Raw genomic sequence first — 22,373 nt, 5'->3', positions numbered from 1 at the left:
TGTATCTGCAGTGCCAACTGCAACATCCCTGGTGGTGCAGAGATAGCTCCTCTCTTAGCTGACATGAACTCAGGACCATTCAACAGAACTATCTGAGCACCAAAACAATCAGTTACCAAAAACTACCTGAAACCAAAACGCTGTTACCAATTCAAAAGCCCTATGTCTATAGAGGAAAGTTGTTGCCCCTTGTCATCTTCTCTGGAATACATTTATTTGTTGGAGGGGTGGGTTTCTTCATTTGTTAGATTTGACAGTCTGTTCTTCCACAGTACAAAATAGTACTGGCATTTATTCTATGCCTTGAAACAGCATACAGATACATACTATTCACTGAGAGTTCTTTTCTCTGTAACCACTCTTATCTTGGTAACCAAGGAAATGGTGCAATTTAAATATGTGCAACCATTCTCCTCACCTCTCACACCACTTGTTGGTCTTCTGCAATTCTTGAATATGCATGATCATGGAAAATGTACAATTTGTTCCCTTCATCGACTGGTTTGATTTAATTTACAGGACACTTACATACAAAGGTCTGTCCTCTGCTGAAGCAGTGCCTTCAGAGAAATTAATTCTTCTAATCTAATCTAGTGTAACTCATGAATGTGATCTGATTTAGTTTGCAGGTTGTATGGTATCCAGTAATATGTTTATTTTCTGCCATATCAATCGCCAAGTTTGGTCCAGTTACATAAAAAATCGGTTTGTTCTCTGTGCCTTCCTTGCACCACAGTAGCATTAGTTTGCATCCCAGGAAAAATTTCGTCTGTCCACATGAATAAGGATATATTTTTCACCAGACTAAAATGTTGCTCTATTTGAATTGATTCCATTCTGTTGTGTGAAAAGCTGAAGTTATGGATACTAAATACAGTGGTCAGTAAATGGTAGACAGGGTCTCTGTCCATTGCAGAAGCACCCATCATTGTAGCATGTATAGTTTTCGTGCCCTTTTTTTTTTTTAATCAGAAAAGTTGCTTTCTAAAATAACACATTATCATGTCAGTTCTGGAAGAGTTGATGAAAGAGGAACAATTAGGGTGGAAGGATAGTGTGCTAAGCACAGAACTCTCCTGGTCAGGTACAAGCCAAGCAACCATGCTGTCTTGTTTATAGCTTCAGGCAGAGAGGTAGGGAGCTGTGAACAGCTCTGGCTGCTCCTTATTCTCTGCTCAGAGATTTAGTCAGGAATCTTTGTCTATGACTTTCCTCCTGTCAGGAAAGCACCAGGACTAAGATTTCATGTTCCGTGTCTGTGTGCTCCAGTGTTCAGGAATGCCTGAAGAAAATGGAAGGGTTTTACATAAGCGTGTCAATACATTAAAGGAATACAAAGTTTTTGAAACACAAATGCATATGCTTCTGTTGATGAGTAGTCTAAAAGAGAAAACAAGTGATTCAATTAAGAAAATTAATTATCATGTTATTAGAAATTAATATCCTGAGGAGTTATAGAAACAAGTCAATATACGGTCAGAATAAACAGATTACAACAGCAGCCTTCTTGCTCCCAAGCAGTGGCTCACTGGAAAAGACATACCTTCTCTCTACAGCTTGCTGTGAGAAGTGGGCCCACCCAACACACAGTTAATGCGGCTGCACTGGACATGTTCCTTGTTTTGAAATTAATTGCCTTTGGGAACTGCTTGACTTTAATGATAAAAGGAGTCTAAGCAACAAAGTTAGGATTAACTTTAAGATGGCTGAAGTGAAGTGAGAAATACAGCATCTCAAGATAGTACACAGTGATAAGAGCAGGCTTTATAAAACTTGTAACAAGTGCTGGCAATTTTCCAGGCTAAGGCCTTGGCTTGTACTTTTCCCATGATAAATCCCAGTAAAGACAGTGGATTCATTCGTACTTAAAGTTATCATAAGAGAGGATTCTCTCTCTCACACACAAATGCACAAGTGTATTTATAGTGGTCTTGAAAAATCTGCACGAGAAAGGGAAATCTTTTTGTTTGGAAAGGACTCAATATTCCAGGATTTCAAGTTTACTGATGGACTAGAAAATGAAATAAGCATGGTCTAATTGTATATAGTAAAATGTCAAAGAATAGAGGCATCAAGCAAATTACATAGGAACTTGTATTGTAACCAGTACTGGACTCAACTAGTTTATAGGGATATGTAAATTGAACATTAATCAGATTTTCAGACAATAAAAATGATGAGGGATTGCAAATACATTGAAGGGTAGAAAAAAGAAAGAATTACCTGAGAAGCCTAGTTGCATGTGAAAACAACAGTAGGATACGATTTAATTTAGATAGATGCTGAGTAATTCAGCTATGGAATGCTAATACTGAGCTGAAGAAATAAATGCATGATTGTAAAAAACAGTACCCTGACAGAGGTCCTTGGGTGATAATAGATGACAAATTAAAAGGACAAAATGTGATACTGTTTCAAATAAATAATTTGCTGTTTGTTTTATGCTTGCATAAGAGAATGATGTGAGGACTTAGAGCCAAAACAGTAATTATGTTTCTCCTTCCCTCCCCACTGTCTCACTACATGAAAAGGCGGTGAAGGAAAGAAGGAAACACCTAAGTTAAAATAAATTACAAAGAATTCAATGAAAGATAATAGCAATATGGAAAATCAGATTGCAGGTCACGACCACAAAGAGAAATTGAAGGAACCAATGATGTAGAATTTACAGAAAGGATGAAAAAGGAAATGAAAATATTTATTATACAACAGAATAGAGGTCAAGGAATTATTCTGTATGGTAAAGGACAGCTGGGAGTAACTTGAACATTGAAAAGGGAAAATTACTTTTGACAGCAATGGGAAAAAATAACCTGCCAACAACAGGGTTGATGAGACAGTAGAACGTTTTCTAAAAAACTTCTTAGAGACCCCATCAGCTAGACTGCAGGTGGTTATGAGAGGACATTTAATGAGTTCGTTATGTGGAAGATGATTGTATGTTAGTGCTGAGGGTTGAAATGAGACTCAGTAACCTAGGATACCTGTGCATTTCATTTATCTGATTCTGAGTACAAAAAATCTTATTTTTATTCCTCAGCTGTAAAGCCCAAAGAAATCTGAATTCATTCTTTGCTATTGTTATGGGTCTCAACACTGCATCTGTCAGCCGGCTGTCTCAGACCTGGGAGGTAAGACACGTTTTTACACCTTTTAGATGCCATCAAAACTGTTTCGTGCAAAGGTTGCAAACTGGTGAATTACCTTTTCCTTCTAATTATTGGTTTTTCATGATGACATCAAGCATGGAGTCAGTGTTAGTGGGAAAAATTCTCTGTCAACTGAAAACTTACATACACAGCTATTTAAAAAAACCCAAAACCTAAATGTGTCCTTCCAGAGTTTCAAATAAGAACAGAGCATGGAGATCTTATCCTATTAAACAAAATAAGTCATATAAATTAAATTAGCACTTTAAGTAGATGTCAAAACAGAAAGTCTTACAAAGGTGGCTCCAAATTAGCAATACTTTATTATGGAATAATTTAATTAAAACCAACAAAGTAGAAACAAAGCTTTAATTCTCCTTTGTCAGTTCTTCTGCAATTGCTCATCTTGAACAACAAGGTTAGGAAATGTGCGATGAATGAGCATACTGGAAAGCGGAGATTATCTGCTAAAGAAACTAACCTTAATGGACAGGTCATGGGTGTGTTTAGAGGAGGGTCCCACTGGGATCGGTATTTATATTGTAGATTTTTTGTTTCCATCTAATTAATGTCCATATTGGGTCCAGTGTCTGCAAGCTTACTGTATCTGCTGATGAACCAAAGCTGGGGAAGGAGTAATTGAGTGCAATGTGGTGAAGCTTTATCCCTCCTTCGTGCCCCCAACATCACAAGTGGGCAGTATGTAAAAAATACGAATCTGTAATACAAAGTGACAGAGAAGGGCTGTGTTCTCGTGGCTTGAAGACACTCTTGAACACCAACAGCTGAAACTAAATGGACATTAGAGACTTAAAAACCTATTTAACACTGTCCAGAGAAAAATCTTCCCCATTAGCTGAAACCATGCATACAGAAACATAACTTGCCTATCTGTGGCTTTGATGCACAAAGAAACAAGGACAGTGACTGTTTACAGAGACTCAAATAGGCAAGGAAGAGCTCACTTTAAATAAGAGTTAAAGTTTTAGAGAAAAATACATACCTGAGGATGATGATACAGAAACCCCCTTGTCTCTGATATTTCTAAAATGCCTCTCTAGGGAACATTTGTCCTGGACTACTATTACAGGTTGCCTGTGTCCCGTTTCTTTGGGCTTTGGTAGGAGAGTGGAAGGCACCAAGTATTGTATCAAAGGCACCTAGTGACAACAGTATAGATCTCTCCTGCACAGAGAAATGTAGAACTTTGCCGTGTATTGAGACCTCTGGAGATCATGTGCTGCCAGTGGGCTTCTCTCAGGAAGAGCAGAATATGTTGCTTGTCAGAACAAAGAGTGTATCTGCATATGTATCATTGTAAATATGTCATGTTTCTGTGTGTAAAATATTTATGAAGTCACATGTGGGTGTTTTGTTTTGGTTTTTTATTTGTAAAACTTCATGGCACTAGAAGTTTCAAAAGCAGAAGGTTATTTGCATTAGTAATGTGACTTCTAGAAAGTAGAGCAATGTTTATAAATTAATTATAATTACTTACACATGTAAATGTAACAACCTAAATTTAAGCAGCCATTAAAACACTAAATTATATTGGCTCTGATCTTGAATTCTTAAACAAGTAGTATCCTCCCAAGCATTTTCTTCTGCTTTTTTTCCCCCTACAGTATCCAGAGTTTTAACAAGCCTAAGTTTCCCTGATTGAAGATATAAAAAAAGTGCAACTGCAATTCCACATTCAGTTATTTTGGCATTTTAGTCATACAGCACATCCACTTAATCTGATTGTTCTAGATCTCCTTTCTCTTGGTAATGTAACTGGAACTGTCAGGGCGTAAGGACAAAGACAAGATAGGATTTGTACTAAGAGGGGATATCTTTTACTAAACTAACTAATATAACTGGGAAAAGTAAGGTTTTATGGTACACACACCATTCTTCAAGTCTGAAATATCAGCAGTAAAATTCAAATTGCGTGACATTGCTTTGAGTGTAATAAGTTGAATCCATTAAAGCATTTAGAGAGCAACTGAGTGGGTGTGTGTAGCATTAGAGCAGGTGGTGGCATGTGGGGCAAGATGATAGTTTGTTTCTGACTCTTTTAGTGTTTTATGCACCTCCCTGTAGGATTAGGATGAGATACTGGAGATAATCCGTTTGTTAAGGAAAATTCTCTCCCTTTGGCAATAGCATGTGGCAGTAACCCCTGTGACCACCTGGGTACTCTATCAAACAGCACTGAGCGCGATGCCTGTTAATTTCTAGAACCCGTGTTTTAGAGGAAGATTGATTAAAACAAATTTTTTAACCTGGATATGATCACAGTTCCTGAATTCTCAGCCTGTGTTACTGCTTCTAACTCGATATGGATATTCAGGTAAATGTAGCAGGTGTGGAAGCTAGGGAAGAAAATGAAACCAGATGCTAACATGACAGTCTCATGGAAAAAGAAATGCCTTAGCATTTTTCTGCCTAAATTAACTTCTTTTTTTGTTTTCCTCCTTTATCTGTTTTTTCCACTTCAGAAAATTCCTGGGAAGTTCAAGAAACTTTTCACTGAACTTGAAAGTTTGACAGTAAGTATTGTGTTGACAGCAGAACAGCACTGCTTGCTTTACTTGCCTTCTTTCTTCCTAATTTTCTTGGAGTCTGCCTGTTATTGGCTGGAGCTGGAATTTGTTGTGCCAGATCCATGATTTGCCGAAGATGTGGCTTTCCACAGCTCAGAGGTAGTCACCTAACACAAAAAGGAAAGAGGCTGTATTCCTAACAGCTGCAGGAAAGACAAAGAGAGGCAAATGTAGTATCAGTTTCTCAGCATCAGTTTGGAAGCTCTTCTTTTGCTCTGGTAGTTTATTAGCCTTTATCTGAAGCAACATGCTGCAGATCAGGAGAAAAAGAGGACAGCTCAAGTTTTAAAAAACAAACATCAGCATCTGAGGCTGAGGGTCTTCATCAGAATTATCAAAGCTGAATAAACAAACGTTTCCTCTGGCTGTCATGGAAGTGGGTGAGTGGTGAGATCATTGCCTGGTGTGGGGAACATGAAATCCAGGCTTTAACAGCTGTCAAGCTTCTATACTTGGAGTTTGTAGTAAATTAATGTGTTTTCAAGATTGTTTGTGAGCTGGTGTGCAAAAGTATTTGTTTATATGGGAAATTGAGATGATTTTGAATTGCCTACACAATGCGACTGAAACGCACTCCCTTATTTATTTATTTTTTGTTGCTGTGTTGTGGTATTGTTTGGGTTTTTTTTAAGAAGAACTCATCAGCAGTACATTCTGGGATACATTTTGTACTAGATAGGAAGAGATTTTGCTAATAGAAATTTATGGGAAAATTCCAGAACAGTCCAAGTGAATCTGTTCTGCAGCTTACTCCCATTTTAGCACTGCTTCATCTAGAGGAACATAATTGCTTTTGTTCTTTTCACTGTTTACGTTTCCTGTTCAGTGTAGCATGTCACCTAGCTTAGAAAACCTTTAGCTACCTTGTTTCCCAAAGAGACTTTTTATATCTAGATCATAAGCCTGTAATGGATTTAGAATTGCTCTTTTTATAGCCTATTGATTTTTTTCTCTATTACTCAAATGGTTTTGTAGGACCCTTCTTTGAATCACAAAGCTTACAGAGATGCATTCAAGAAAATGAAATCTCCAAAAATCCCCTTCATGCCCTTACTTCTGAAAGGTAATGTTAAAGCTCGAAACTCTGTGTTGTCATGAATTAAAATAAGTTTAAGATGATTTTTCCTTCAAGTGGTCATAAGATAACTATGTGACAGATATAGTGGTATCCACAAGGTAGCACTTGGTCTGAATAATAAACAACTTCATTTTAAAACGGGGGGAAATGGGAATTTTCACACAGGTTTTTAGACTTCATATTTTCCCGTCAGGTGTGGATACAGCTGTGTGCCTTTGCTTTGGCCACATCTTCAGTGGAGAAGTGACATGGTGCAAACCCCTGAATGGTGCTGCACTGGCTGCACCTGCAACAGTAGCCTCAGCCATGCTGCTGCTCTGAGATGCCTGTTCAGAGGTGCCTCCCTGCTTCTCTTGGGTAAACCTACCTGATGTCACCCTGAAGGCAGAAATTGTCCATCTGTCCTGAGAGGAGGGCATTTTCAAGTCTCTTATAGACCTGAAGGAGATAAATAAAGATCTTACTATTTAAAATTATTAAAAAAAAATCCATTAAAATAAAGTGCAGCTACTTGCTAATGCAGTGAGCTGGGCAGCTAATTAAGTGCCAAGTATTTAAAATTTTTCATTGTCTTGGGGTCATTAATTATTGATTGCCTTGTCTTTGAACATGGCAAATTCATTTGTTTATTCCTGTGTTCTGAAAGTGTTCTCTTTAGGCTGTTTATCCCAACCTGCTGCTGCTGCTGTGAAATGTTTGAAGGCAGTTCTCCAGATCAGTTGGTGACAGTTTGGGAGCCACACGACACTTCTCCTCTTTGCACACATCAAAGGAGTTTGCATTAATTCTGATGGATACAATTACTAGGGCTTCAAAATCAATATTTTTAAAGTGTTCTGGAGTATGTCTTGCCTGAAAACATAAACAAGTTATTTGTAGCAATGACATCTCTGCAGCACTACGCTATGGTGTATAAGAATATGCACCTAAGCAGCATTTTTATCTTTTAACTTGTATTGGAGATAGCAAGAAGACTTTGAAATTAATGCTATAATTTCCTTCAATACAGTGGTCCATAAGGAAATGTTGCCATGGTTGGTAATTCCCAAAGTATTGCACAGTAAAAAGGACTTTACTCCTTATCACATGTGTTTGTATTAAGGTCATTTGCAAGACCAATAAAACAGGTATGGATAGCACAGAAAACATCGGTAACTCAGCATATTGCTGTATTACAACACAAGAAGAACAAAAGTAGTTTCAATTAACAAAAAATTGAAAAGTTATTGTGAAAATAACTTTAGAGTGTCCTTTTAAAAAAAGTTAATTAAATTTAAATGCAGAGCTCTCATAGCACACAGACCCAGCTTTTGAAAATCTGGCAGATTTTTCAAATGTGTAATAAAATACTGTGATATGCCCTTACAACCTAGTTCAGATGCAATTTTCTGCTCCACTGAATTTATCTAGACTCTTAGTTGTTGGCCACAAAGGAAATTTCTGTTCCTTCTGCCCTCAGAATTATACACTTGCTGTCATTGACTTAAAAAGCCGTGTGTAAATTTCTGCTTCCAGTATAAGTCTTTCAGTAGAAGTGATGGACAGTTTTTACTGCATTGGTATAGAGACAAGTAATGCCGCTGTCCTGAAGTTGTATCCTTTCTGTGTCCCTTTCCCTGGGTGCCCCAAAGAAGCCAGCAAAAAAGGTGTAGAGGATCCTGCTCCTTCCTTTCACCCCTGGTTTTTAGAATGCTGCCCAGAGGCAGAGGTGCTGAGGGCATCGGCAACATATACTATGCTTTCTGCTCTTGCTCAAGAGGGCCACCTAGACTCTCCTGGCCAAGCTGGCATCCTGCCTGCCTCAGGCAGATCCCAGCCTAGCTGCCCTGGGGGCACAGAAGCTCTCCAACACCCCTCAGAAGAGTCCCAGCCCTAGCTTTCCACCAGCATATGATGCCATTAGCATTTCAATTCCAAGCAATTACAAAATGCCCCTTAGACACAGAGTGAGTCTTTGAAACCCAAATAAATAAATCAGGTGGGCTGTTTTGTGAGAGGATGAAGGTGGGGGTGGGTGGAATGTGTGTGTGTGTGTGTGGGAAGCAGGGGATGTGACAAAGCATCTTCCAGCATGTCTTGCAGGTTTCCAGTCCTAAATTCCTTCAAAACCACGGGGTCCATGTTGGCATCAGAGAGAGTCCTAAAGATGAGCACAGGAGAAATGCTGAGATGCACAGTTAGACTGGTGGGGTGGAGGTTGGCACCTCTGCTGAGAGGGACCTATGTCCTGTTTACTGTGTGCCATTCTCCTGCTGGCAGACACAGCTGTGACTTTTAAGAAGTAGAGGTATTGCAGTGCCATCTCATTACAGTACTGCTGACTCCTCCTGGCACTCCTGGGTATCCACACAAGCATGAGAGAACTGATAGGGGCATGGTGGTGGTGCTCCTGCTAGTATTTTCAGTAGTCTGCATGTGCACTATTAGAGTCAGAGCTTCTGTCCCTATGGGGAATCTATTCATGGTCTTTGTACTGACTTTTGTCCTAATGTGCTTAGAAAAAAGAGAAAATTACCTGAAGCTACTGTTTAATTGTAATCTTATCTTGGCAACATTTATTTGGCCTGACACTCCCCTCTCTCCAGTTCATTACACTATGTTCGGTTCTCTTCCTGGAGCCAAATATAGACCTTTTCCTTTTCCTCTGACCTTTTTGTTGCCTTTGCAAATTCTCTCCCAACAACAGTGCATATAAGTGTTTTTCCCCAGCCATAATGCCTATTTCAAGGCTTTGAACTTCAGTTTAGTGCCTTGTGTTTAACTTCTCTGGCTGGCTATTGTTGTAGCCCATTTCTCTGAGTAGGACTTCAGAGTCAGTGTCCCCTAGAGAGAGATGAAGGGGTGTCAGAGCCAACTCCAGCATCTGGTAGCTCTACCCCCGGGGAGCTTTGGCCTCAGGGACTGAGCTATCCCAGCCCAGGCACAGCCATGGACAGCATGTCTGGATCGGTGCCACAGTGTGTGGAGAGCAGCCATGCCATCCAGGGCCTTCCCTCTGGATCCCATCCCCTGCTCCCAACCATTCTCTGAATGTTATGCACCCCAGAAGTAACACTGGCCAGGTTTAATAAGAAATCCATGCTCCCTTTTGAAAATACTCATGTTGTAATGTGTACGTAGTTTTGTTATCTAATAATCTCTGCATGTCATCATTGGACCAGGCTTTTGTTCCACTGTTATAAGGTATTGTGTCAATCCTTAATGGGATACTTTGCTTTTTTTTTCTTCTTTTTGTTGCTGCTTAGTAATTTTATTTCTTTGTATTAAGCAATAAAGCCATGAAAAGCAATTATTTTTCCTTTATTTTGTTTTTCAGATGTAACATTCATCCATGAAGGAAATAAAACATTTTTGGATAACCTTGTTAATTTTGAAAAGCTGGTAAGCTAATTTTGTCCTTCCTGTTTTTCACAAGCTTCATGTTCTTTTCTTCGCTTTCCCTTCCTTATCTTGTAGGACGAAAAGGTTTTCTTCAGGATGAATCAGGCAGAAATAAACAGAGATAAAAAAGAGCAAGCACAATAAAACAGCCAACAGTCTATCTCTACTGCCTTTTTCCTCTGTTACTCTCTTCTCACTCCTTCCTCCTCCACTTCTGTGTAAAATGTGTAAGCCAGTAATGGCCATTGCACAGTCGACTCATTTTTGTTTTTACCCAGTGAGATCAATTCCTTTGCACCACCTCGTGGACTGCCTCTTATCAGTAAAATTCTGCTTCAGCTCTCTCTGAATTATGTTTCCTTTCTTTTTTTTCTCAAGGCTTCTCTAGTTTGTCACTTAAGAAAAGTTTCCTCTAGTTTATCACCTGCCACTGGTATGGTAATTCTGGGTATCTTGAATGAAAGTGAAGATTTTTGATATAGGTTAGATGATGAAGAAAATAATCCTTGACTGTAATATCACTATTGTAACACTTACTTACATTGTCTCTTTGGCCACATCACGGGATATCTTATGATATCTACTCTGGCATATTATTACTGATAGAGTTTTGATTTTTATAATTTGCATTTTTTAATGATATATTCATGGTGCTGAAAGCCAAAGTCTATATATCTGAACAGTAGTGGAGTAGAGAAATTTGGATTTTTTGTTGTTGTTTCGTTTTTTGGTTGGTTCTTTTGAGTTTTTGTTTTGTTTTGTTTTATTTGTTTTGGGATCTGGAGTTTTTTGTTTGGTTGGTTTTTGTTGGGGTGTTTTTTGGTTTTGGTTGGGTTTTTTGAGTTTTTTTTGTTTTTGTTTGTTTTTATTTTTTTGTTTTTGTTTGTTTGTTTTGGGGGGTTTTTTGTTGGGGTTTTTTTTGTTTGTTTGTTTGTTTTTTGTTGTTGTTGGCCAGTAGTATTTGATCAAGAAACCAACCTGGTTTTTCCCAATTCCGCTAGATATGCCATGGAACTGTTAGTCCAGATGGCAATGCCTGGTGAATTGTTCCAAACTGTTTTCTCCATGTGTTTATACTTGTTTGAGAATGAACGTGCAACCATGGAGTTACTCATGAACTAGACATTGAATTTATTTTCACATCCTATCATAATGTGCATTGTCTTTCAACCTGCAAGCAGATGTAGACTTTGACTTTTGAACCTGGGCTCCTTTTATTTGTGTTTTCTCTTTGATTTCTGTAACATTTCTTGTTGTAGAATTTAGGAGAACAGTGATTTGCATTTAACAAAAGGTTTTCTTATCCCAAGTCCATTAACTGTTTGACCTTTAGGTGTTTGCATAAAAGTCATTAACATGTTCTTCTTCATTGCCTCTTGGAAGTACATCCAATTAACATGCAAATTAAACTAGCCCTTGATGCACAATCATTGTTACTAAAATTCCCCTATTGGCCCATATATTTGTTTAGTGAATATGTAGGATCTAATTCATGTTTCAGTCTTAGCCAGTCCTTGGTTTGTTTGGCTGTTGTTTAATCATGTATATGTTTAATGTATGCTGGGCTTGTTGGGTAGGAATTCCTGTCCTTCCTGTCACCATTGTGTCTCCAGAGGCAGAGGGAGCTTTGCTAATTGACTTCAGTGAGCCAGGATTTCACCTTTTCCATTCAAATGGATAATGGGCATTTTAAATAGCACGAAGTGGGGGGGAGAGTCTGAGATCTGAGATGATGGTAGTGGGGTAAGGGTTGTTTAGACTGACACTTCCTCCAAATTATTAGTCAGATCACGCTCTCAGAAACTCTCAATCATCCCTGTGTACATATGAATGCAGGCAATAGTGCAAGCTTAGGAAGTAGGGGCTTTGGAGAAATTTAAATATCAGTAGTGGAAACTCAGGCAATACACTGGTATTACACTGGCTCATTTGGATGTTAAGGTATTTAGTCAGTGGGCATGAACTAACAAGATGCATCACACATGATGACATATACATCAGTCCATGTTTCTTTTCTAATTATAAGGGTTTTATCCCAAAGAACAATGTCTTCCTTGGTGTTCTGCACTGAACATTGAAGTGCTGAGCACTTTCTGGTCTTTGCTGAGAAAAATTAGGATTGACATTGACTCCTGCTTGGTTTGGATCAAGCCACTGAACCTCACCTGCAAATTCACTGTTGCAGAAAAAGAAGAAAAGAATTATTCTACCATAGCAGATTACTGCTTTGGGGAAGGAACTTATTCACTGTCATAAATAAGTAGAATTTCTGCTTATGAATATCAATGCAAAGATGGTTTCCTATGTCTCTGGACCAGTATTTTCGAATATTTCATTTTTGCATTAAACATCTCGTCTGAAGGAGGACTTGTCAGTTTGAACCATTATTTTTTCCAACTATGTTAGTTGGTGTAATAAAAGATCTCATTTCTCCCTGCAATCCCTGCTTCTTTTATATTCTTAGACCTCAACAATCCTACCGTGACTGAATTTGATTTGACATTATATGATTGCAGTGAAGAAAAAATTAATTCAAAATATCAAGAAGGAAATTTGCAAAGGGAAGAAAATTAAATGGTCTTTTGTCTCAGGAATGTTACCAAGGTTTAGCAAAAGGTGAAGGAATTGCAGTGGTTTATTTAACTCCATTTTTGGAAAGTCTAATCTACAATAGTGTTAGATTGGTACTGAGTACCATACTTACTTCCTCAACTAAATCTGAAGGAATAAATGCAAATATGGTCTTACACTGTTACATCTCAAAGTATTTCCATGGTATTTTCTGAGCTGCTTTACTGAAAGGAGGCTTCTTCAGGTTTTTCTCTCCAGTCAGCCATCAGCCATATCTTAGCAATGACATGTCTTATGCCCACTTCAGCAAACTCTAATACAGGTAAATGGCCATTGCCATTTTCGATATCATCTGCTTACCTAATGCCTTTAAGCTGTAAGGACTGTGTACTGCAGCTGAGGGTTCTCTACCACCACCCCTCAAATACCTATGCAAGCCCAGAGCCTGATTTTTTACTGTCAGTTAAAGGTGTGCTAATGATCTTAGTAACTGGTAGGCTGAAAGGCCACAAGAAATGTGTATTACTCATCCCACTAACAGTATGTACACACCTGTTTAAACAGTCAGGAGGTAGCATTTGCTTTGCAGATACATTGGCTGATTTTCTATATACTGTTGAATCCCAGAGAGCTGAAAACAGAGAGAAATTCCTAATTAGGCTACTAAAGCTAGGAGATTTAGGATTCTGCTCCAAGTGTTGCACAAAGAGGTTCTTCCCTTACCAGAGCATCACCTCCAGAAGCCAGTCTGGGAATGGACCCTTGCACTGACTGACCACAAAGGAGAAACAGCAAGGAGTTACAGGATGTGCAGTAGTGCATCTCTCTTACATCTAAAATCCAAATGCAACGGGTATCTTATCAGCTGGAAAACATCACAGTAGCAACACTGGTGGAAGTACCAATACTGGTGGTACTGGTAGTTCTCCCAGTACTCACGCTAATGATCATGAAATCTGGATCATCTCATTAGAACTTCATTATAAACAGTGCAAGAACATCAGCACAAGAGATTGCATGATTTCATGGCAAATGAAGCACTGCGGGTAACAAGAAAAATTATTTTGATTCACTGATGAAAGGAATATGAAGTTTCCATTAAACATGCTCTTGTGATAAGCTTTTCTGTGGAGGAGCCTTATAAACCACTCCCAGGGGGTTGAGAGATGATCTGTTCTGCATTGTTCCTGTCTTAAACGTAGTCTGCTCGAGACAGTTAAACCGTTCCATCTATGATCATTTTTGAGGGAGATGTGAGAAGAGCATTAGCTGTTTGCAGGAGCTATCAGATCATTCCTGCTAACTGCAGTTTGCTTCAATTAGTTACTAGATTTCATGAAGAGTTATCACAGAGCCAGTCAAATTAAAAAAAATAATGCCTTAAGAACTTTGTGGGTAGTATCTAGTGAAAATGAGCTCAGTCTGCTGATTTGTAGTGAACAATCCCAGTTTTTCTTAGTTGAAGACCTGAGCCTGAGTGAGAAACCAAACTTAAACTCTTTATTTTCTCTGCATAATCTAAGTAAGCATGCAACATCCCTATTAGCACCAGTTTTTGTTAAAATAGCATACCTACAGGATAGTCATATTTGGTACATGCCTGCAGAGATGTCAGGGTGCTCACTCAGTGGCATTTAGGCTATGGGCTGCTTTTTTTGTGCTGGTTATACTGCAGAAAACTGCCTAGCTGATATTGGTGCCTGATTGTACTAGGCATTATACAAGTATATGCTAAGGGGTGTAGTCTGTGCCACGAAGAGGCTTAGAGTTAATTATACAACATGTGGAGACAGAAGGAGAGGTTGCAGGCTATGGAATATCCTGGAAAATGTACTAAACCTGGGTTGAACTCTGAAGCACTCACCCAGTCCAGAGGACTTATTTGGTGTGGGCTTTCAGTTTAATAAAAGTCACTGGAACAAACCAAAATGAGCAATTGTTTGGTTATTTTCATTACCACTTTTCTTGGGCTCTTATGGAGTTGTTCTGATGTAATCTTTGTGATATCAATAAGACATCTAGACTAACTCTCTTTCATCAGATGGTATCACTGAGATAAAGAGCAAAGTTTCTCCTGCTGTCTTAACCTTCTACCTTACTACAGTTGCTTTTTGCTGTACAGTGTAGAACAAGGAGACTTTTCAGGCTTTTCCAATGACAGAATCTGTCTCAGGTTTTCGCACTGATGTTTTTATCTTGTTTTTGCAGCACATGATTGCAGATACTGTTCGGTCATTGAGACATTGCAGAAATAACCAATTTGGTGAGTAGCCAGAATTTCCTACTTATTTTGCATTTGTACAGCCTTGAGGGTTTGTTGGGGTTTTGGTTTTTGTCCCTGTTTTCTTTCCAGGTGCTCATGTTTACTAAAGCAGCAAAATGTGGTCAACAATTATTTAACCAACAGGCAAGAGAAGGCATAATTTTTGGAAGGTCTGCATAGCAGAAACCACAGTGGATGAAATTTACTTCACAAAATGTTTGTAGAAACAGCCTCCAAATTTTAATAAATTATTTTGCTAGAAAAATTACCACTTCTTCAAAACCCTGTGTAAGATCTGTGCCAGCTATACTTAATAATGGAGGCCTCTTGTGTATGCTGCTGTTTCTCCCTTTTCCAGATATGACCAAGTTAGCTCTGTCTCCTGCCAGTCTGTGTGTTTTGGTAATGGATTCACAGCTGTCTTGGCTTCCAGTAGCTAAAAGATGGCATTAATCACCACAGCTTTCCACTTGGCTTTTCACCATGAGGAATTGTTTGCTTATTTTGGGTTCCTAATGACATTTCATGAAATTGTAGTATTCTTGAACATATGAGGGTTCTGTAGGTTTCATGAAAGTAGTTGAGTAGGAAGAAGTGGAGGGGTTGTGTTAGTACCTCTGCCAGGGGAAGCTGCAAGTAAAGATCTGCCTGCTTTAAACACAGGAGGATCTGTGCTGATGGAAGTGGTTGCGAGTGCCTCAGCTGTACAGAAGACCTCTTTTTGTTTGCTTTTTTTGTTTTTGGTTGGTTTGGTTTGGTTTCTGCGTTATTAGCCACCAGATAATCCAGCCGTAAAGGACCAAGGCAGAAGACCCCAGCTTGCTTTGTTCTGCTGCTCACCGAGGAGAAACCTCATTTTGCTCCTTCTCAGTGTTTCTTATTTTCTGCAGAGAGATTAAATGCAGGAATGAGACAAAAACAACACTACTTCAGGAAGCAGTTTTTAAAGCCAAACCCACTAAACTGTCATTTATTGAGGCCACTAAAACCTCTTTTTAAGGAGAAGTTCAGAACTGCTGCAGCCTTGGGAAAATTGAGTATGAATAATCTTTTTTTTCCAGCTGAATTTTGGCAGCTGTCAGCATGGACTCCAACAAAAAGAGTAATAATAATTTTGTGTATAAATACAGGTACCTTGGAGAATTATGGTTCTTGTCTTATTCTGACATAAATTTATATATATAAAAGAGAAGGAGAGAAGGAGCAAGATGTGCCTTGAGCCTTTTCTTTTTATTCAGATAATGAAGAAAATATTGATTAATCCAAACCATGCCTGTGTAAGTTAAAATGTCTCTTATTTGGCATTATAAAATGTAGCACTGATGCCTTTTCATGATAAGAAGGGGGTTTGCACCTTTTCTGCCCATCTTTCATCTCATTTTTATTTTTTTCTTCTTCCAAGTGGTTTTCTAAGTCTTGCAACAGAAATCCAAGGTTAATACCTGAGATTTATCATATAATCTGTTAGTTTGAAGTATGTGATTGTTATTTTATTTTACCACAGACTTGATTTATTGTGAAGTTGGCATTTAAAAAGCAACTAATACAGACATCTCTGTAGGCACTCTTTTTTTCCCTTGAATTCGTTTAGGCATGAAATGAATTCAATGAATATTTATTGAGACTTTATGGACAGTTTCCTTTTCTAGTGGGCTTATTTTACCCTCAGAAATGTGAATATTTCTACTGCATCAATTCCCTGATTGGCCTAAGAACAGCAGGCCAATCTCACTGTAGGAAAGAATTCAAACAAAACTAAGCAAGGAATATCATTATTGTTTATGAACTGTATTGTGTATTAAGCTTGAAGGCCACAGTGTTTCTGGATTAGAAACTGGTTATGTTCCAAATGAGACTGAAATGCCTTTTTAGTGGAAATAACAAGTTTATGTCCTAAATCCTGAAAACAAATAATAGCATTTCCAAAGTGAGGCAAAGCAGTCTGAGAAAATAACATAATTCAAGCTTTTGTCATTTGAGGTGTTAATGAGAAATACAAATGTTTTTCAGTATGTTCAGCACAGCTGCTGGGATCCTGTTCCTTAGAACAAAAAGATCATTTCTGTATTCTGACACAGATTGATCACATTGTCCTGCTCTCTCAGACTTTGCTCAAGTTAAGTTAGATGGTTGCTCCAAAACAGCTCTTTAAAATAGCTGCCCAGGAACCCCATTAGCAGCCATGTGCAGAACTGGCTGCATCCACATGCCACGTTACCCACGCAGCATCATGCAGCGATCTTCAGAAACAAGTGGCATGGTTGATTCCTGGAAACTTTCTTGTATAGCTGGAGAGCATGGAGAAAAGGATGATAATAAAACACAGGAAATGAAGGAAGTGTATTAGTTGAGCTGATCAGTTCAGGGAATTTTGAGGGATTTTCTTTTTCAATTTATGATAATATTAAAAATTCCTTGACCACATTGACTAGAAGCAAGCTTTCCAACCTTTGCTTGTTTGTCAGCAGTCATCAATGTTTCTTTCTCTGCCTATCTTGATGGATCTCAGCCATGGGCCTAGCTTTTCCTTTTCTACATCTAGTACTAGCCATGTTGGAGCATTTCACAGACAATGAGTTCCCACAAGCCCATGATGGGCATAAAGCTTGTAACAGAGAACATCAGCTATTCAAGCCACCCTTCAATTTGTTTCTTACACAGCTAATTCCTCTTGCTGTGTAAACTCCCATGAAATGACAGCATGACTCTTGTCTGTTACTAGATCAGAAATCAAAAGCATAACAGATCAAAACGTGGGGGCCTGCCAGAGCAGCTTTGAAGAGCTTTTGTATCTGGTATCTGTTGTGCTGTCACCTTTCACCAGTTCTGAAGAAAATCATCCAGGATCTGCTGTTTTTTGAACTTGTGTTAACATTTTTGAAGTTACAGACTGGTTTGCCCACCCATGCTCAAGGTCCCATTGTGCTGCCAGAGCAGCACAAAGGAAACCTTGAATCACCCTTAACAGGGAATGGACTGCCTGTACTGCCAGCAGGAGTAAATCCTCCCCTTGGGAAGAATCAGCTTCTTGCTGTCCACTTGTCCCTCCTTTGTGCATGCTGGCTGCCCAGCATTGCCTGTTTCTTCTTCTCCCCTTTTCTCTATCAAGTCATTACCTCATGCATTGCACTTAAACAGCAAGTACTTTTGATTACTGCTGTCTTTCTTGTGTCTGTATAGCACCTGAGACTTTGTAACACAGGACAGAGAAGCAGGCAAGGCATGGTTTTCTGATCTATCCCCTTTCTCCTGTCTTGCAGGCAGTGAAGTTCCTTCGAAAGAGCATCATGAGCTGAAGCCATATGTCCATCACCTGCATGTCATCGACAACCAGCAAGCTTTGTTTGAGCTTTCTCACAGGATAGAGCCACGAGTGTGAGCGTACACAGCTTAGTATAACCTTGTAACTGCAGCACTTTGAATTAAGTGAATGTTTATGCCAAGCATGTTGCTTCCCTATATAAGAACAGTTTACTGAGTTTTATCAGTAGCTCGCACAACATGCACAGGAAAATCAGGCAAGAGCCAGCAAAGGAGCTGCTCACAGAGTTATAGGGCAAGCTTGGTGTCATTCCTGCTGGTCCCCAGGATGTGAAGGAGTCGAGCAGTGTCCTTTGAGCTCAAGAGCTTGGTTTCTGTAAAAATATTGTTTGGTCCAGTGTAGCTTTCAATGCAGATTCTGACAGTATTAGAATGAAAGGAATCACCATGTCACAACAGCAAAACATTTCAGCAAGCAACATGCAACAAGGAGATTGACCCAGTTCATCACAGTATGTACCTCACTAATTCAAGGCTGCTGAAGTACTGTTGCCAAAAATAAGGTGCAATCTGTGCAGCTCCTCTTCATCCACTGGAGCATCGTATTTGAGATGAGTGTGAGCAACCAAGAATCGGAATATAACAAGGCAGTGCAACCAAGAATGTGTCGTGATGTGGACGTCAGCAGTAAACAGTTCACGCTGTTACAGTCCCTTCAAGAATATGTTTTATAAACCACACTATTAGAGCCATTCCACTTTTGTTGCAATTTATGGACACAATTGTCTGTATACTGAAAACGTGTTATTTTCTTCCTTTTCAGTTATCTCAGATTTAGCACTGGGTCCTGCAATTAACATGTTATAAATGATGATAGCAGGAGCTTTGTTTTCTGCTTGACTTACAGCCCCCTTGGTGTCTGTTCAGAAGCAATGCCCAGATCCACCTACATTCCTAGCTCATCTGCTGGAAATACGATTTCAGCTGGTAAAACATCACCTAGCTTGCAGATGCTTCTAGTTTTTAAAGAACAGAAAGGTGCACCTTATAGAGTACCACTGTAATTATGTGCTCTCAGCATCAGTGTTCCTTTACTACTTTTGTCCCCCCTCCCCTAGACAATTGTTATGTAGCTAAAAGAACTGCATCTGGGCATGTATTGAGGCAGCATTTCTGAAGCCTTGTCTACAGTTCAACTACATCGCAAGCACCACCATGACCATAGCTCTGGTTTTCAGTGCTAAGAAGTTGCCCTGAAATAATCTAGTGAATGCTGCAGATGATGTGCAGGGTGCTGCACAGTCTGGCACGTGTTTGTACACTGACTCATGGCAACAGTCCCTTTGCAGAGCAGAGAGGATACACTGCATTGCTTGCCCATCTTTATTGTGTGTTTTCTACATGAGGAAGACTTATAAGAAAATGCTCATTTACTAAAATATGGGAATACTGAAGTAGCATGCTCTTCATCATTGTGGTATCTCTGGTTTAAAGGGATTAAAAAAGCAGCTTTAATAAGTAGTCTGTGCAGGAATCTGTAGAATGCATTCAGTTTTCCCATCTGTGAAATATTGTATAGATCTATTGTAAAGAAAACAAATGTTTCAGAAATGTATTTGCTTGTACTTTGTTACTATCAAATACTATATGTTTTTTTTTTTTAGAAAAAATTATTCTTCTTTTTACCCAGTAAAAAGAAAAAAAAATAAACTCTTGCTGGCCATGGAGTAAAAATTTCCTATGTTCTTCTGTAGATGTGACTGCACATATTGTAAATAACTCTTTTGTGCAAACAAACCAAAACTATTCAGATGAAGAAACTAGCTGTGGTGGGCTCCTATTTGCAGTGTAGGAACAAAACCCAGATACAATTTGTTGCTCATGTTATTGTAGTTCTTCCTCGGGCTATAGAATTCCGAATTCCCCCCCTCGCTTCATTACCTGGATGGTTTCCTGCGTTTTGAGCTCCCCCTTGTGAAATTTTCTTTTACTGTGGTGTTATTTTTAGAAGCCTGTATGTAGACCAGCCTGCATGCTTCATCTCATATTGTGTAACACTTCAGTCTACAAATTGTTCTCTTGAAATCTGTGGGAGAGGGAGCATTAGAAGGTATTCAGGGTCAGACAGTGGTGCTGTTTCTCAATTCACTGCATTTGGCTCTGTGATAGTTCTGGTAGTTACTGCTGACGAGGCCAACAGCATGCCAGAGAGGAATAAAAGATAAGGAAACAAAAGAAGGGGAAAAAAAAAGGAAAAGAAAAAAAAAAGAACGATGACTGTGCTGAGGCTTTGATTGAAAGCCTACTAGAGTGGCCTTGAAGGCTTCTCGCTCTGCCAATTCAAAATGAAGTAAAGGGATGGGTTAACTATCAATAGGCTTCGAGCCAGCTGAGGTGTTGGCTATCTGCACCACTGTAATTTCACATGAAATCAGGTGTTGTCTACCCCTTTCTGCTGGCATGCAATCAGTTTGAAGGCATGTGGCCAGAATTAACCTTATCTGTGTTAGACTACTAATTACCTAATTAGACTACTGTTTATAACTTTACAAACTAGTTTTTATAGTGTCCTGTATAACTTGGATATAAATTTCTGGTCTCAGGATCCAACATAGCAGCATCAATCCCCTGCTGAAAATATGGATGTTATAACTGTTACTATAAAGGAAAGGCAAATAGCCCAAACCTGTAGCTAATATGAATGATTTTAAGAAAGGCCCCTCAGAGTCTTCAACAGGTAAAGTACTGCAGAGTCTTGCTGCAGACTAGCAAGCAGTTTGAAGGTGTGGTTAGAATAACTAGAAGCAGACCCTGTGAAAGGGAAGAGCAACAGTATACAGCTTCTGCCAGAGTCCAGCACTGGTGATACTGTGTGATTTTTTTCACATCATTCAGTAGTGCAATTAGGTTACATAGAGTAAAGTCTATAAATCTTGTAAATTCAGTTTATCAATCACACCTGGAGTTGAATACTCTGTGTATTTCTTTTAGTAGCTAGGAGGAGGAACTAGACATAACAAAAGAATGAGCTGTGTCACTTTATACCTCTTCAATATGGGATTTTGCTTCAACAAATTTAGATGTTTCTATGACACAGCTTTTTGATTCCAGCACCATCTTGGATAGTAATAAATTTAATTTGCTTAACAGTGGCAAAAAATGGTATTATCAAAAATATTAAGACCTGTGCTGCTGTAAAATTACAAAGAAAGATGTAAATACTAAACATTTCAGCAGAGTAATATTTATTTGCATAGCTTATTTGTCATCTTATAGACTGTTAAACACTGGGATGAAGTCAATGAACTGAGGTAAGAACACCTGCCTATTCTCTGAGTGCCATAATGGTGTCAGCTTGCATTAAAAGTAATAAAATTGAAATCCCCAAATCAAGATATTTACCTAACTTCTCAGGGACTACAGCTGGTAGTTATCCACCATTATGAGACCTGGTATGTGTGAAGTAATCCGATTTACCAGAATCAATGTTGCCAATGTTTTCCTTTGCATATTTCATGCTTGTTTGCCTCTGTACATATTATTGTGTCATGTATTTATGAGAGCTAGTAAGCAATAATTTATATGTCAAAATGGCCAAGCAATACAAGGTTAAAACTTGTAGAAGCAATTGTTATGTTTATCCAGCATTTTCCAGTGTTTTTTAATATTGCTTTTCAAAATATAAAAACTACCTTAACAAAGTATGGGCTCTGTGCCTTCATGCCGACCACATATACTTCTTGTTCCTATATGGAATATTTTACTTCCAGTCATTCGGTTCCACAAACTCTCACTGCTTTTGTGGTGGATGCAGACTCACATAGAGGCTCAGGAGCCTGACCCCCCATTCAGAGCTGCTCATCTGTCTCTGGTCAGTGGGACTTCCTGGTACTACAATGTTTAGAAGCAGGAATGATGTTAAAGGGGTCTCAGCTGTGCTCTGTCATCACAGCAGAGTCAAAGAGGGCCCTTGAACCACCATGAGAAGTCCCTGTGGGAGAGAGGAGGAGTAAATCTATCTTCATGTCCTCTGGGGTCTGTTTTTTGGCACTTGATCCTCTTGCTGAGAACAGCAAATGCTT

At 38.9% G+C, this 22,373-nt stretch overlaps 1 protein-coding gene across 3 annotated transcripts in view; it reads left to right on the top strand.

Moving 5' to 3' along the window:
• Nucleotides 1-21,993, top strand: part of RAPGEF5 (Rap guanine nucleotide exchange factor 5) — a 157,824-nt gene extending 135,831 nt beyond the window's left edge. For all 3 annotated transcript variants that reach the window (XM_071560904.1, XM_071560903.1, XM_071560902.1), the window contains 6 exons: nucleotides 3,041-3,131; nucleotides 5,633-5,683; nucleotides 6,713-6,800; nucleotides 10,132-10,196; nucleotides 14,976-15,030; nucleotides 18,291-21,993. In XM_071560904.1, coding sequence (XP_071417005.1) covers nucleotides 3,041-3,131; nucleotides 5,633-5,683; nucleotides 6,713-6,800; nucleotides 10,132-10,196; nucleotides 14,976-15,030; nucleotides 18,291-18,409 — 469 coding nt within the window. In that variant the 3' untranslated portion in view covers nucleotides 18,410-21,993. The remainder of the gene's footprint in view (nucleotides 1-3,040; nucleotides 3,132-5,632; nucleotides 5,684-6,712; nucleotides 6,801-10,131; nucleotides 10,197-14,975; nucleotides 15,031-18,290) is intronic.
• The last annotated feature ends 380 nt before the right edge of the window (nucleotides 21,994-22,373 follow it).

The sequence above is a fragment of the Pithys albifrons genome, chromosome 7 (genome assembly GCF_047495875.1).
Source record: "Pithys albifrons albifrons isolate INPA30051 chromosome 7, PitAlb_v1, whole genome shotgun sequence".
Classification (NCBI taxonomy): domain Eukaryota; kingdom Metazoa; phylum Chordata; class Aves; order Passeriformes; family Thamnophilidae; genus Pithys; species Pithys albifrons.
The sequence above is the reverse complement of the archived record's forward strand: the minus strand, read 5'-3'. Positions and strand labels throughout refer to the sequence as shown.